Source organism: Brienomyrus brachyistius, chromosome 4 (genome assembly GCF_023856365.1).
Source record: "Brienomyrus brachyistius isolate T26 chromosome 4, BBRACH_0.4, whole genome shotgun sequence".
Taxonomy (NCBI): Eukaryota; Metazoa; Chordata; class Actinopteri; order Osteoglossiformes; family Mormyridae; genus Brienomyrus; species Brienomyrus brachyistius.
The window spans coordinates 24,674,136-24,690,911 of record NC_064536.1 but is presented as its reverse complement, the minus strand read 5'-3'; the positions used below and the strand labels follow the sequence as shown (position 1 = coordinate 24,690,911).

The following is a 16,776-nucleotide window of genomic DNA, read 5'->3' as shown; positions in this document are numbered from 1 at the left end:
GTGCTTTTAACAGTGCCTGAACCTTACCCGTCATCCAGGGTTTACGGTTGGGGTAGACCCGGACCCGTGTTTCCATGGTGACAGTGTCCATGCAATGCGTGATGTTACCCAGCACTGCAGAGGTATAAGTCTCTAGGTCATCATGTTCAAAAACACTCCACTCTGTAAGGGCGAAACAGTCCTGCAGCTGAGCCAGAGCTACATCAGACAAGGTGTTAATAGTCTTGGTGATGGGCTTTGTCTTTTTCTTCAATGGTATGTATGCTGGGACAGCAAGCAGGGAGAGGTGATCAGACATACCCAGATGGGGGAGGGGAACAGATCTGTAGGCTCGCTTGATATTTGTGTATACATGGTCCAAGGTGTTATTCCCTCTCGTGGGGCATTTCACGTTGAACAGATTTAGTAATGTGGAGACATGAGACCCACAACTCAACTCTGTCAGACCCTCTTGACCAAGCTGATTTGGCATTTCTATGAGTGTCCGTACAGTCAATGACAACTTGCTGAACCCTCTAAGATCTCTGGATCTAATGTTAGGCCCATCTACCAGCATAACAATATGCTGTAAGGCTGTGGTTGTCCATACAGTTCAATGTGGGCTCTCATTGTGTCACTGTATGGGTACTGGCTGTTACTCTAAGAGTCAGCTATGAGTAAGTTAAAATAAAAATATTTCGGTACCACTTTACAATAAGGCTACCCTTATAAAGGGGTTATGAATGGTTTATAAGCGGGTTATAAATTAAGTTGTAACACTTCATAAATCATTAATAGACAATTATAAACAAGTTATACTACAGTTTTCTATTTATTAATGAGTCAGTACCATTTCTAAGTGGCAAAGGGGAGCCTTATTGTAAAGTGGTACCAATATTTCGTATTACACTGTAGTAACAAGCACACGGGCACATTACCACAAAACCAGGCCATCTTCTTAGCACTCGAACATGTTAAACTTACTTAAACTTACTAATGAAAGCATTTCACTACTAGTACCAACCAAAAAGCTTTTTGCTCTACTGTGGTGAAAGGATGCAAACCTTGCACCACGAACGTTGTCACAGCCGGTGGCAGCTTCACCCTCTGCTCATCACATTTCGCTGCCTGGAAAGCTACCATGAACGGGTTTCGTTTTTCTGGGCATGACGCGATTGCTGCCTCAGAGGAGTTATCACTGCCACCCTGCATCTCATCTTCCAAAATGGATGAAACAAATGTATACATAATTCGTTTGTTTCCGAAAACATGCCTGTGGGTTAACCCTATTGTCACTCCCATACTGGCCCTCTGTCACCTGTCCGAGTGGCTTGAATATGAGGTAAGGATACAGGGATATGTAGGGATGGGAATTGTTAACATTTTTCAACTGTTGTTGAATAGGGCAATTTGCTGAGACAATAGTGTCTATGCGAGTGGCCCAGTGGCCCAGTAGATGGTGCTGTTGCTTCACACCTCCATGTTTGAATCTCACTAATGCTGTATTTATGGAGTTTGCATGTTCTCTGTAAGTTGTGTGTGTTTCCTTGTGTTGTTCAAAGACATGCAGTCAGGCTAATTGGTGTCTCTAAATAGGAATGTGAGTCTGTGTGCCCTGTGACTGACTGGTGTCCCATCCAGGATGTACTCCATCCCTGTGCCCTGATTGTTTTATGTGTCTGTATGACTGGAATAAAAGGTTTACTTTCATATCAGCATTACCCCTAAGGGAGACATCCCATAATACAGGTCCTGCTCTTTATCAAATACATGAGTGTCTGATCTACATGTTACACCTGGGAGCTGAACTAAAACCTCTGGATTTGGCTAATTCTAGTTTACAGTATGATAAATCTTTGTAAAATGACAAATACTCAGACTTTTCCCACAGACAGACACCAGTGATACAGCCATGTGTTTTGTGTATATTCATTTAAATCCATATTTTAAAACTTGTTAATTTAGTAAAAATTTTGGTTTTATTGTCAGACGTTAAAGACTATTTCAGACATTTTTCTGCCATGTAGGGATTGTTACTAAAGCTTTGCAGAATGGGTGATTATAGATGGTTAATAATTACAGCAAAAGCCAGTGTTACAGTTGTACTCTGTATTAGTTAATCCAGGTCCATCATAAATTTATTATGATATATTAATGAAATAATTAATCTCAGTTTGACTGTGGGTGACATGGCATATGAACACTTTTGTCATAATCCTAATTTATTATTCTGTATCCAGTCAGCTACTCTATTAAATATTTTCATAACTTTTATTTCAGTTTTAGAAAGGGATTTGAAAGGGTGGAGAAAGGCAGAGTATATGACACTCTATGTAAATGTAGAAAATGAAAATGTCTGCCCTCTTGTGGTGAAACAATGTAAACTACTTCGGCAGTAAGTCCATGAAAATGGAAATAGTGAAGATCATTGTATGTGTGCGTCATGTAAAATTGTGACTGATTATTCTTGATGACTAGGACCCTGAAGACAATAAGCAGCTTAAGAAGGATGGAGGAAGGCTGGATGAATGAAAAAGGAATTGCAAAGGAAGTCTATTGTCCTGCAGACAGTTTCCTGCTGATGTAGAGCCCCAGCCACACATGCCACAGCCAGGCATTACTGTAAGTGATGATGTTGGTCAGGTGGGCTGTGCAAAGGCAGCATGACGATAAAGTTTGTGGTCAGTTGGTGAGAAGGAGCGACACCCCATGTAAACCCAACAGATGAGTGCAGAACCTGTATAAACCAAGCGGAGGGGAGAAAGTGGGTTTTTTATTGGATTTAAGGAGTCCTGGGTCACAGACAGAGAAACAGTGACAGTATGGAGAATCATAATCTGTGTAATGAAATGACCGGGTGTGAATTTGAGCATCTGTGTCTGCGTGTGTCTGTCAGGGACTGAGAGAAACACAAAGCGTTCAATCTGAGTGGACTGCTGATAAGGTCCAGATGAAGTGAATCCATGTGCTCATCATCTGACTTTGCCCCCCCAGGACAGCCCCCACCCCTGTCTTACAGTGACACCTTCTTATTAGGCCTCTTGTTTTCTACTAATCCACAGATATTAAAAGGACCTACTACAGTGGCACTATAGAAAACTGTATAAAACATAATAAAGGCTGAACCAAAGGCCTGAGGACAGACCCTCTGTATACAGCACACAGTGTTTCTGCAGAGTCTCACCCTCACATCCTGTATGACGACATTTCTGCTTTTCAGAATAAGTGTCTGAGAATATTTTCTATATCATGCTAATGATTTAGGTGCTTTATGCTCATGCACAAGAGAAAAGTGAGGGAGTTAAGAACCGTTAGTGCAGATAAAATGCCCTTGTCCTTTGTATGCTTTGATGTTCTGTGTTGTGTACGATTATCTTACTGGGGTCATTTCAGCAGCACAGGTGGTTATGTGAGCAGACAGCCGGGATGCCGTCAGTCATTTCTGTGTGTACAGTCAGAGGGGTCTAAACACCCAGCTTCATGTGCTGCTGCAGCAGGTCTCTGCTTATCAGGGCTCAAGATCAGCCTCAAGCCCACTTCATTCTTCCCTTTTCCATGTGGCTTTCAGGCTGCAGGCGGTCATGCGCGCAGCAGCTTGTGTTCATGCTGCATTTATTTCTTTATGCAGATTATCATGGTCTGTGTCTGCATGCAGCAGTGATATTCCACCAGACCCAGAGAGAGCAGATATGTTGCAAAAAGCACAAAAGCAGTGAAGTGAAATGGGTAAACTTTTTACAAATAGTATATTAATTTATAGTAGAGACTTGGGCAGTTGCTTTTCAAAAGACCATATATAGCTGTATAATGACAGTATAAATTGTCTGCACAGTAAAATTGTAAAAATAGATAGCTCCTCACCTCTTACAACAATTCCTCTTCCTCTGCTATTTTTTGGTTGCCCTCTGAAAGTCAGTGCTGCCACCTACTGGAAAGATCTAGTCAGTTATCTTTTACAAACAGTCAATATGCACCATGATCTCCACCAAACAAAAAATCAGGGATAAACATGCATCATCAACAGCCATCTGGCGTAATCCCTTGATGACGAAATTTATGTCACCTCACCCTGTGTGATACTGAAAGTATAAATTGGTCTTCAGTGGTGGAGATTAGACCTGCTTGTCTTTCGCTCTGCAGCAGGTTTGCAGAGCTAGTTAAGCTCTAGCTGTTAGACACTGGAGGCAGCGTGGGGGCCTCACACCTCCAGGCTTGTGGTTTTGGTATCTGGCCCAGCTCTCTGTGTAGAGTTTGCATGTTCTTCCTGTATATATACTGGTTTCCAATGAGGTCTCTGGTTTCATATCTAAAGTCACATGGTCTAGGTGGATTGGTGCCTCTAAAAGTGCCCATAGTGACTGTGTATGAGTGTTTGCCTTGTAACAGACTGGCATCCTGTCCTGGGTGTTCCTCTGCCTTTGTGACAGACTGGCATCCTGTCCTGGGTGTTCCCCTGCCTTTGTGACAGACTGGCATCCTGTCCTGGGTGTTCCCCTGCCTTTGTGACAGACTGGCATCCTGTCCTGGGTGTTCCCCTGCCTTTGTGACAGACTGGCATCCTGTCCTGGGTGTTCCCCTGTCTTTATGACAGACTGGCATCCTGTCCTGGGTGTTCCCCTGCCTTTGTGACAGACTGGCATCCTGTCCTGGGTGTTCCCCTGTCTTTGTGACAGACTGGCATCCTGTCCTGGGTGTTCCCCTGCCTTTGTGACAGACTGGCATCCTGTCCTGGGTGTTCCCCTGCCTTTGTGACAGGCTGGCATCATGTCCTGGGTGTTCCCCTGCCTTTATGACAGACTGGCACCCTGTCCTGGGTGTTCCCCTGCCTTTGTGACAGACTGGCATCCTGTCCTGGGTGTTCCCCTGTCTTTGTGACAGACTGGCATCCTGTCCTGGGTGTTCCCCTGTCTTTGTGACAGACTGGCATCCTGTCCTGGGTGTTCCCCTGCCTTTGTGACAGACTGACATCCTGTCCTGGGTGTTCCCCTGCCTTTGTGACAGACTGGCATCCTGTCCTGGATGTTCCCCTGCCTTTGTGACAGACTGGCATCCTGTCCTGGGTGTTCCCCTGTCTTTGTGACAGACTGGCATCCTGTCCTGGGTGTTCCCCTGCCTTTGTGACAGACTGGCATCCTGTCCTGGGTGTTCCCCTGCCTTTGTGACAGACTGGCATCCTGTCCTGGATGTTCCCCTGCCTTTGTGACAGACTGGCATCCTGTCCTGGGTGTTCCCCTGTCTTTGTGACAGACTGGCATCCTGTCCTGGATGTTCCCCTGCCTTTGTGACAGACTGGCATCCTGTCCTGGGTGTTCCCCTACCTTTGTGACAGACTGGCATCCTGTTCTGGGTGTTCCCCTGCCTTTGTGACAGACTGCCATCCTGTCCTGGGTGTTCCCCTGTCTTTGTGACAGACTGGCATCCTGTCCTGGGTGTTCCCCTGCCTTTGTGACAGACTGGCATCCTGTCCTGGGTGTTCCCCTGCCTTTGTGACAGACTGACATCCTGTTCTGGGTGTTCCCCTGCCTTTGTGACAGACTGGCATCCTGTCCTGGGTGTTCCCCTGCCTTTGTGACAGGCTGACATCATGTCCTGGGTGTTCCCCTGCCTTTGTGACAGACTGGCATCCTGTCCTGGGTGTTCCCCTGCCTTTGTGACAGACTGGCATCCTGTCCTGGGTGTTCCCCTGCCTTTGTGACAGACTGGCATCCTGTTCTGGGTGTTCCCCTGCCTTTGTGACAGACTGCCATCCTGTCCTGGGTGTTCCCCTCCCTTTGTGACAGGCTGGCATCCTGTCCTGGGTGTTCCCCTGCCTTTATGACAGACTGGCATGCTGTCCTGGATGTTCCCCTGTGTTGTGCCCTGTGCTGCCTCAGATCAGCTCCATGCTCCCTGTACTGTACTGACCCTGTAATGGATAAACTTTTGGAAGAAAGGTCCTGGCTTCCTCTCAGACCCTAAAAGAGGGCTGCCCAAATGGAAAGCTCTGGACTGAAACAGAATTCAAAGCATCCCCCCCATCCCTAGTCAGTAAATGATGTGGACCTTGGCTATGTGCCCCTGATGGGGATGATAGCTGAGTGACCCTCCCCTAGAACACACCTGCTTTGTTTTCCTGTGTCTTTCCCTTGTTCTTATGGCAAAATGACAGTCTTGCTGTTTCACCTCCTCACTGTCCTCTTAAACCAATCTCTCTGTGCCATGACTCCTGGTACAAGTGTTACACAAACTGATAATATATAATATTAACCAGAGATACTGTGATGCTGAAAATGTGAATTAAGTTGGTTGTTTTCCCCACAGGTGCTGACTGTGTCTCCTCAGTGGAACGGGTGTCTGTACAGAGAGGAGGATCTGTCACTATACCATGTTCCTATGAAGATAGTTATAAAACACATGTGAAATACTGGTGCAGAGATTATTATTCTTCAGATCCATGTACTTCCATAGTACGCAGTGACTCTCTACAGAAGAGGAATGAAGTGTCAATCAGAGATGATCCTGACCAGCGAGTCTTTACTGTGAGCATGAACAATCTGCAAACTGGGGACTCTGATTACTACTGGTGTGGTGTGGAGATCAGCGGAGATTCTGATGTGGGAACACGGATCCAGCTGTCAGTCACTGAAGGTAAGATGTCTGTACTGCAGACCGTAGCCAATGAGATGCACAGTATGTAATATGTCATTCAGGCAGAAAGGAAGGACATTAACACAAACACAGGAGAAAATATTTTAATATACAAGAGGAACCAAATTTTAGTTTGATTGAATGACACCTGGGAGAAATAACAATGAATGTGCTACTTCAGAGGGTTTAATATGAGAAGCTATAATCTTTGGTATATTTTTAAGTGAATGTTAAATTCATAAAAGCATAAATATATAAATAAACATACTGTAAAAGAGCGTCAATTGGGCTGTCGGTTACTTTTGTTGGCATATAAATGTAAATTTAAATAACTGTAAGCAAGCAAAAGGTTATTGCAGGCTAATTCTATACTAAATAATCAGTGATAGTAAGTACAACATTTAATCAAAACAAGTTGTTGCACTGGGGCCCATCGGACAGCAAGATCGCATGTTGGGCTGGTGCCATCAGTGTAAATAGTGTAAATAGCTCTGTGTATTTACCATGTATTGTGTTGTGTGTCTGTTGTGAGTATGACTGGCAGACATCAGGAAACCCCATCTTTGTAGCCTTCCTGTGCTTATCTGTGACTCTGGTACCTGAACCACACTGGTGTCAGACCTGAGGATAAAGGTGACAGAGCTCAGCAGGGAGCAGCATGACGTGGGACACGGCCGATCGCAGTGAAGACCCCCCTAAAGCTGCCCCGGTACAGTGGGTAATGGCCCCTGGAACCCTCCCAAGTTCCGGTCCGGCTGGTGGCACGGCCCAATCACTGGTCCCCCAAGATGGGGGCACCTGGTGATGCCACTGGAAGAGGAGGCACTGCGAGCTCTATTAAGCAGAGCCCTACCCCTACAGCTGAGCTGCACCCATCGTGCGCATGGCCATGGGGGGGGGGCAGCTGAAAGTCACGCTGACAGGACAGTCGGTGGTACAAGAGGTCTGACTAGCCAGCACTGCTGACCCCTGTGTTATCAGACTGGACTTACTAGTACAGCTAGGGGTCACCATCAATCTGCTGGAGGCAGCCCTCTGCTTTGGGTACAGATGTGGGGGTCCTCCAGCATGAGAGCAGCGGCCAGGGGTAGCGATGGGGGAAGAGAGGAGGAGAGCCGTCCACCCGGTGGGGGGAAAAGATCTGCCCACAGCTCCTGAGGGAAAGTCTCCACCAGCCAAATGACTGCAACTCCAGTCCAGACTGCGCTGAACGGCAGCACCACAGCAGGACCGTCTCCATAGACAGTGCAGGCTGTGCAGCAACTGTGGCAGTACAGCAATTAGCCCTGTTCATCCATCTGCATCTGCACCAACTGCTTCTGGTGACACTACAAGTGTCTGAGCAGCAGATCCAAGAAATGGCAGACAAGAGTCATGAAGCCTTCCCACAGTCCATAAGTGGCACGGACCTTGTCACCAACAAGGACGGGTCATGTTAATTTTGCTTCAACTATCAACCATTGAATGAGGTGACAAGGAGGGACTCCTATGTGCTTCCATGCATCACTGGGTCAACATGGTTCAGCTCCTTAAACCTCCGGAGTGGCTACTGGCAGGTCGAACTGTCCCCAGTAAACCACCCTACGACTGTGTTCACCATCGGTCACAGGCTATGACAGTTCAGTCAGTTTCATTCAGCCCCTGTAACAGCCTGGTCACCTTCGAGAGGCTAATGGAGGCTAATGTTCCAGCTCACCTGGACCTAATGTGTCATCAACACTGATGATCTGCTACTCCATGCCGCTGATTTTGCCGGGACATTGTGGAACTTAAAGACAGTGTTTGCAGGGACCCTCTGCGCAGGGTTGTGGCTGAACCCCCGGAAGTGCTCCCTCCTCCAGTGCATGATGCTCTTCCAGGGCCACATCATCAGAGGGAGGGCGTGGACACCGACCCGCAGAAGACGGCTGCTGTGTGAGACTGGCCCCCTGCACAGACTGTAGCAGAGCTGCACAGCTTCCTGGGGTTAGTGTCATATTATAACACTTTGTAAGGACTTCGCCAGCATGGCAAACACAATGCACCGTCTACAGAAAAGGGAAGTGGTTTGCGTGGACAGATACCTGAGCCGCGGCTTTTAACCAGCTCTGTGTGACGCTCACCGATGTCCCCATGCTAGAGTACCTGGACCCTCATCTCCTTTTCATTCTGGACATGGACACTAGCAACGAGGGGCTGGGTGCTGTGCAATCACAGGCAGGACCGTGAAGGGAGCTTCTATCTAGGCCGGCAAGAACTTCCGTCTGTACCTCAGTGGCCAGTGGTTCTGGTTGTGGAAGGACCACAAATCACTTGGGGATCCTGAGTTTCTGGTACTCAGAGGGACAGCTGGTCTGTTGGTTGGAGGTAATGGCTGAGTTTGAGTTTGAGGTCCAACATCACCCTGGGAAGCTGCATGGAAACGTGGACACTCTGTCTCACTGCCACTGCAGCATCTCACAGTGCAGGAGAACCAGGCCACCACCAAGACTTCTTTTGCCAGCAGATCATCACAGAGCAGCAGAGCAGCCCCATGCTGGCCAGGGTGAGGGAGCAGCTGGATGAAGGAGGGTTACTGGGTCGGGAGGTGATATCAGCCTCTGGTCCAGAGAACAAGGCCTACCACACCCAGTGGGGCACCCTGAGGAACACGAGGGCCTGCTGTTAAGCCTCAGCTGATCGCTGGACGGTGCAGGGGAGCAGCTGCTGGTGCCCCAGAGCCTGTGTAACCCAGTGTCTGGTTCTTTTGTTTAGGTAAAGTGTATATGATTAATCTGATTTGTATTGTGTTGGGGAGGATGCAGCAGATACTGAACTAGCAGCACAGAGGCTACAACATGATTTTGAATTAGTGGCTGGGCTGATACCTGGCAGCTGAAATTTAACACAGATAAATGTAAGATAATCCATGCAGGGAGCAGAAATATAAAGTACAGATATTTTATGGGTTCCACTGAAATAAAGGTAGCTGATTATGAGAAAGATCTTGGTGTGTGTGAGAGACTTCGATTCTACAGTATATGTTGATGCTTCCATGTCCCACTCTATGATTCCTGGTCTTAGAGGAATGTCTTATGAGGAGAGGTTAGCTGAGCTGAATCTGTTTAGCCTCGAGCAAAGGAGACTAAGGGGGCATGATCCAGGTATATAAGATTCTAACAGGTCTGGATGCTGTTCAGCCAAATGGCTACTTCAGTGTTAGCCATATGTGGAAATTAGCGAGAGAACATTTTAAACTGAATTTGAGAAAGCACTTCTTCACAGAGCATGTAGTTAGAGTATGGAATAGTCTTCCTGTTAGTGTAGTGCAAGCTAAAACCTTTGGTTCCTTTAAATCAGAGTTAGATAAGATTTTAACATCTCTGAGCTATTAGTTAAGTTCTCCCCAAACGAGCTTGATGGGCCGAATGGCCTCCTCTCGTTTATAAATTCCTTATGTACTGAGCTGACACATGCTCGGCATCACTTGTGTTTTATGTTCTTTTCATTGCTTGTTAAATATAATTTAATGACTTATTCATTTAATATGTGCCAATGGGAGTAATCCCATGAATCCACGCTAAGGTCTGGGATCGACCCAGGAGACAGGGGACACGAGGGAGAAGTGATAAGACTGCATGTCTTTCTTCCACACTCTCAGCAAGCTTACTGCTGAAGCTACTAAATTCCAGAGTACATCTGCAAGATGAGAGACAGCTATTCGATTCACGGCGGTGAGGGACCGAGTGCCTGACGAGTCACTTGCTACGGCTCCTGAGAGCAGCCAGATCAGGCTGCAATTTTAGGTTTTTCAGTGGGCAATAATGGAGTGCGAACTATTATAAATACTGTTTACATTGTATATATTTTATGAATATTTTGTCTTAAGATTAGCCTTTATGTAGTAAAGTTCTTAAATTTAACTGCATAATTTTATATTGTGTAGTTGTTCAATAAGGTAACTAAAGTATTTAGGGTGGGCATGTTAGCCCTGGGTTAGTTTTGAAGGGAACATATAGCCTACAGACAGACACCATAGTGAACTCAGGGCCCCCGTCAAGTGATTGTTAACTGGGGCCCAGCAAAAGGCCTGAAGGGGGCGCTACACCTGTACTCTCTCATGCTGAGGTCAGTGCACGGAGCCGTCGGGGCCGGGCAGTACGGCGTAAAGAAGATGCTGAGGAAGCTGTGGCAGCGCTTCACCTGGCCGGCTGCCAGCAGGACGCCCAGATGTTCCTGCATTGCTGTGCTGAATGTGCGGCTCAGAGGGGTCCTAGCTGGCAGTGCCGGTCTGCCCTCCAGCTGTACCTAGGGGAGCATGTGGGGGTCGATGTCCTGGGCCCCTTTCCCCACACTGAGGCCAGGAATCAGTACATTCTTGTGGTCATGGACTACTTCACAAAGTGGCTGCTAGGGATTGTGAAGACCCGTACCACGCCCCCCCCCCCCCCCACACACACACACACACACACACACGCCCCCCCCCCCCCCCATCAGCAGAGTGACAGGCTGGTGAAGAGGCTGAATCGCATCCCAGCTCCCCAGCAGACAATCCTCGTTGGTGAGCACCAGCATGATTGGGACACTCACCTTCCCCTGGTTCTGTGGACTTATCATGCAGCAGTACAGGAGAGCACTGGCTGTGCCCCTGCGTCCCTCATGTATAGCTGTAGGCTGTGGACCCCAGTAGAGCTGGTGTTTGCCTCACCCCCTGGCCCGGAGCTGCCGGAGACACCAGGACTGGATTATCTGCTCCAGCTCCAGGACCATGTGCGGACCGTGCATGAGCTGGCCAGGTCACATCAGGACATGGCCAGAGTCAGACAGAGGTGAGCCTATGACATCCGCTGCTGGGGACAGGTCTTTCAAACTGGGGACTCTGGGTGTACTGGCCCATCTGGAAAAAGGGGTGGTTACCCAAGCTGGACAGCCACTGGAGGGACCCCCAGGAGGTCCTGAAGTGAATCTCTGAAGCAGAACTGTCATGTTGTATTGAGACCGGCTGCTTCCATACCAACCCTTGGCCCATTTGGTGATACTATCAGCAGGACCTGGGATGAGTTTCCCAGCAGCTGGAACTGAGAAGGACGGTGGGGAACCTTGGGCCCAGTGGCCACAGAGGGCTCAGTGCTGTCTGGAGCACTGCCAGGACTTTGTGGGGGTACCAGGTTGGGTCCCTCCCAGAAGGGGGGCAGTGTAGCACTGGAGATTCCTGTCAGGCAGCGCAGTGGCGTGCTGGACCGGTGCCAGCAATGTAAATATTGTGAATAATGTAAAAAGCTCTGTGTATTTATCATGTATTGTGATGTTATTGTGCTGTACGTTAATGTCAGGTATAGTATTAATGTTAATTATTGTAAATATCATTGTTTGGGCCACCATGTGTAGTGAGAGTAGCTGGGACCCTCAGCACAGTGGCCAGTGTCTGTGTGCTGTGAGTATATACGGCATAAATCAGTACCTGTCTGTGACTCTTTATTATCACTGGGATCACCATGTCTGGCATCTGTGCCGCAAAATGATAATATTCTGCTAAATGAAGTACTGCAACCTACAGCTGACTGACTTTTTATTAATGTGTATAAATGGTGTAAGAGGGAGTGAGGGTTAATCAGCTGGGTAATTTTCATACTGTCCCTGCAGGTGTGTCCAGAGTGAACACGGTGACTGTACAGAGAGGAGGATCTGTCACCATCCCATGTTTCTATGACAACATGTATCAACAGCAGGTGAAATACTGGTGCAAAGGGAGTGACTGGAGTTCATGTACTCCCATAGTACACAGTAATTATCCAAAGATAAGTGAAGTGTCAATCAGAGATGATCCTGTTAAGCCAGTCTTCACTGTGACCATCAACAATCTGAGAGCTACTGGTTACTACTGGTGTGGTGTGGACATCAGCGGAGGTGCAGCTGTGGGAACACGGGTTTACCTGTCAGTCACTGAGGGTAAGATGTCTGTACTGCAGACTGTAGCCAATGAGATGCACAGTATGTAAAATATCATGCAGACAGAAAGGAAGGATATTAATACAAACACCGGAGAAAATACATTCAATATCAACATTTTAAAACATAATTTACTGCCAGTTACTGATGCTTGATGGTTATAATTTCAAGTGTTTGTATGAATGTACAGGAAAATTAACTTGCATATCAGTATTGCCTCTAAGGGAGACATCCCATAATACAGCCTGATGACCTCATCAGATACAGGTTATGCTCTTTATCAAATACATGAGTGTCTGATCTGCATGTTACACCTGGCAGCTGTACAGAGGCCTCAGGATTCACAAATTTCTAGTTTATGATACATTTGTATAATATGACAAATATTACAGATCTGACTATTTGTGACCCTCCAGCTCAAACCGTACGGAAGTCGCATGGCTGTATTTTTAGATATTTTTTTGAGGTTTTTTTCTGCTCTTTCATTTGATACCATAATCCTAATTTCTAATTTTTTACGCTAAGGTACAGTTTTGTGCTGTAGGGTCACACACAAAGAGCTTTGTTCCTTTTGCTCTCGAGCAGAGCACGTGGGTAACAGTCACATTATAGTGCCGCCAGCGCTACAAGCTGCCTCGCGCTCTGAGATCTGCGGTTCCTCGCGCGACGACCATCGATAATCAGCAGACGGGGAACGTGTGGCTCGCGCCCGGAGCACTTTCCTGACGTGTAGCCACGCCCACCCTCTGCGAGGTACGGGCGGCGCGTCCCCCCCCCCGCCGTGTTAGACAGCACGTGTCACTGAACTCGGGGGTTACCTTCCATCATAATTGTGACCTTCCAGCACAAATCTCTACACTTGGGTCAAAAATTAGGATTATGGTATCAAATGAAAGAGCACAAAAAATATATAAAACATACGGCCATGCAACTTCCGTACGGTTTTGTGCTGGAGGGTCTTATATTTGACCTATATATGTAAATTTAAATAACTATAATGTATGAGAATGAATGTTGCATTTATATATCACTTTTCATGACACCCAAAGCACCATATTATGGAAGCAAAGGGGAGCCGCTTCAAACACCACCACTGTGTAGCCCCCACCTGGATGATGCAATGGTAGCCATTCTGCTCACCACACAGTAGATAAGGTGGTGAAGGCGTAGGAGAGAACTCACTAATTAGATACAGGGGATGATTAGGAGGCCAGATTTGAAAGGGCCGCAGTGGGCAGTTTAGCCAGGGCATCGGGTTCCAGCCCTACTCTTTTGAAAGATGCAGAGGAATCACTTATGACATCCAAGATACAGGACCTGGGTTTTACATCACATCTGAATGACGGCACCATTTTTACAGCACAGTGTCCCCGTCACTGAACTGGGCCATTGGGACCCACACAGACCACAGGATGGGTTAACCTGTTGGTCACACCTACACCTCTTACAGCAGTTACTTATTTTGGTCTCCCATGCAAGTACTGGCCAGGTCCTAACTTGCATGTGTCATGGCTGCTGACATAAAGAAGCAACTATAAGCCAATAAGGTTTTTTGCAGGCTAATTTTATTTTATCTGATCAGTTTTCGTATTTTTGCAACTATAGTGATATTAAATACAACATTCACTCAAAACAAATGTTAATATTCTGCAGAGTAAAGTACTGCAGCCTACAGTATACTGGTATTGACTTCATGAATATGTGTATAAATGGTGTAAGAGGGAGCGAGAGTTAATCAGCTGGGTAATTTTCATACTGTCCCTGCAGGTGTGTCCACACTGAACACGGTGACTGTACACAGAGGAGGATCTGTCACCGTCCCATGTTACTATGACAACATGTATCAAAAACATGTGAAATACTGGTGCAAAGGGAGTGACTGGAGCTCATGTACTCCCATAGTACGCACTGACTCTCCAAAGAAAAGTGGTGATGTGTCAATCAGAGATGATCCTAACCAGCGAGTCTTCAATGTGACTATGAACAATCTGACAGCTGTGGACTCTGGTTACTACTGGTGTGGTGTGGACATCAGCGGAGGTGCAGCTGTGGGAACACGGGTTTCCCTGTCAGTCACTGAGGGTAAGATGTCTGTACTGCAGACTGTAGCCAATGAGATGCACAGTATGTAACATGTCATTCAGGTAGAAAGGAAGGAGAAAATGTTTTAGAAAATATTATGTTTCAATATTTTAAAGCTTCACTGGGGACTTCCGGCTTCAGCATGAAGTGAGCTGGCATAATTTTTAATGGTTTGCTTGACCTTTGTTATCTGTGGCCTGGAAAAAGCCTAAAGGTGGAACAGATGAACACGAGAATTTCAAGGAAGGAAGTCGTCCTCAATTTGATTTGTTTTCATTGAAGTTTTACTTGTATGAAGAATCATATAAGTTTTTTCTTATGTAATGACTAAGATTTACCTGAGCTATTTCATATTTTTGCAACTATAGTGATATTAAATACAACATTCACTCAAAACAAATGTTAATATTCTGCAGAGTAAAGTACTGCAGCCTACAGTATACTGGTATTGACTTCATGAATATGTGTATAAATGGTGTAAGAGGGAGTGAGAGTTAATCAGCTGGGTAATTTTCATACTGTCCCTGCAGGTGTGTCCACAGTGAACACAGTGTCTGTACAGAGAGGAGGATCTGTCACCATCCCATGTCCCTATGGCAACATACATCAAAAACATGTGAAATACTGGTGCAATGGGAGTGACTGGAGTTCATGTACTCCCATAGTACGCACTGACTCTCCAAAGAAAAATGGTGAAGTGTCAATCAGAGATGATCCTGTTAAGCCAGTCTTCACTGTGACCATGAACAATCTGAGAGCTACTGGTTACTACTGGTGTGGTGTGGACATCAGCGGAGGTGCAGCTGTGGGAACACGGGTTTCCCTGTCAGTCACTGAGGGTAAGATGTCTGTACTGCAGACTAGCCAATAAGATGCACAGTATGTAAGATGTTATTCAGGCAGAAAGGAAGGACATTAACACAAATACAGAAAATAATATTTTAATATATTATCTCACAAAAGTGAGGACACCCCTCAAATTCTTTAAAATATTTCATCATGTCTTTTCATTGGAAAATACTGAAGATATGACACTTTATACAATGTAAAGTAGACAGTGTAAAGCTTGTATAACAGTGTAAATTTGCTGTCCCCTAAACACACAGCCATTAATGGCTAAACCTCTGGCAACAAAAGTGTGGCAGCAACCAGGTGAGGAGTAGAAAGACAAGTGAATATGCGTATAAATGGTGTAAGAGGGAGTGAGAGTTAATCAGCTGGGTAATTTTCATACTGTCCCTGCAGGTGTGTCCACACTGAACACGGTGTCTGTACAGAGAGGAGGAAATGTCACCATCACATGTTACTATGATGACAGTTATAAAGCACATGTGAAATACTGGTGCAGAGGGAGTGACTGGAGTTCATGTACTCCCATAGTACGTACTGATTCCCCTAAGATAAGTAGTGAAGTGTCAATCAGAGTTCATCCTGACCAGCGAGTCTTCAATGTGACCATGAACAATCTGACAGCTGTGGACTCTGGTACCTACTGGTGTGGTGTGGAGATCAGCAGAGGTTCAGCTGTGGGAACACAGGTTTACCTGTCAGTCACTGAGGGTAAGATGTCTGTACTGCAGACTGTAGCCAATGAGATGCACAGTATGTAAGATGTCATTCAGGTAAAAAGGAAGGACATTAACGCGGAAAATGTTTTCAATATCAATTTCATGAAACTTAATTCACTGTTACGTATGTTTGATGGCTATAATTTCAAGTGTCTGTATGAATGTACAGTAAAATTAACTTGCATATCAGTATTGCCTCTAAGGGAGACATCCCATAATACAGCCTGATGACCTCATCATATATAGGTTTTGGTCTTTATTAAATACATGAGTGTCTGATCTGCATGTTACACCTGGCAGCTGTACAGAGGCCTCAGGATTCACATATTTCTAGTTTATGACACATTTGTATAATATGACAAATATTACAGATCTGACTATTTTCTCAGTCAGACACCCAGTCAGATGTCTTTCATAAAACATCACAGGCATCAGCTTACTGGAATCAGACATACAGACATATTCATCTTACAGCCATTTATCATGTGTGCAATGTTTTAAAAACGTTACATGTAGGTTTTTACTTTCATAAATTAAAAACTTTATTTTTTGCCCTTCATATTTCACACATTTGTAGGGATTGTAGGGATTAATTGTTACTAAAGGTGTACAG

General features: G+C 46.0%; 1 protein-coding gene across 1 annotated transcript in view; it reads left to right on the top strand.

The window, feature by feature from the left end:
- LOC125739860 (uncharacterized) overlaps positions 1–16,776 on the top strand; it is a 409,273-nt gene that overhangs the window by 379,026 nt on the left and 13,471 nt on the right. Inside the window, exons 17-19 of the mRNA XM_049010379.1 lie at positions 14,281–14,595; positions 15,126–15,434; positions 15,841–16,155. Of these exons, the coding sequence (XP_048866336.1) occupies positions 14,281–14,595; positions 15,126–15,434; positions 15,841–16,155 (939 nt within the window). The remainder of the gene's footprint in view (positions 1–14,280; positions 14,596–15,125; positions 15,435–15,840; positions 16,156–16,776) is intronic.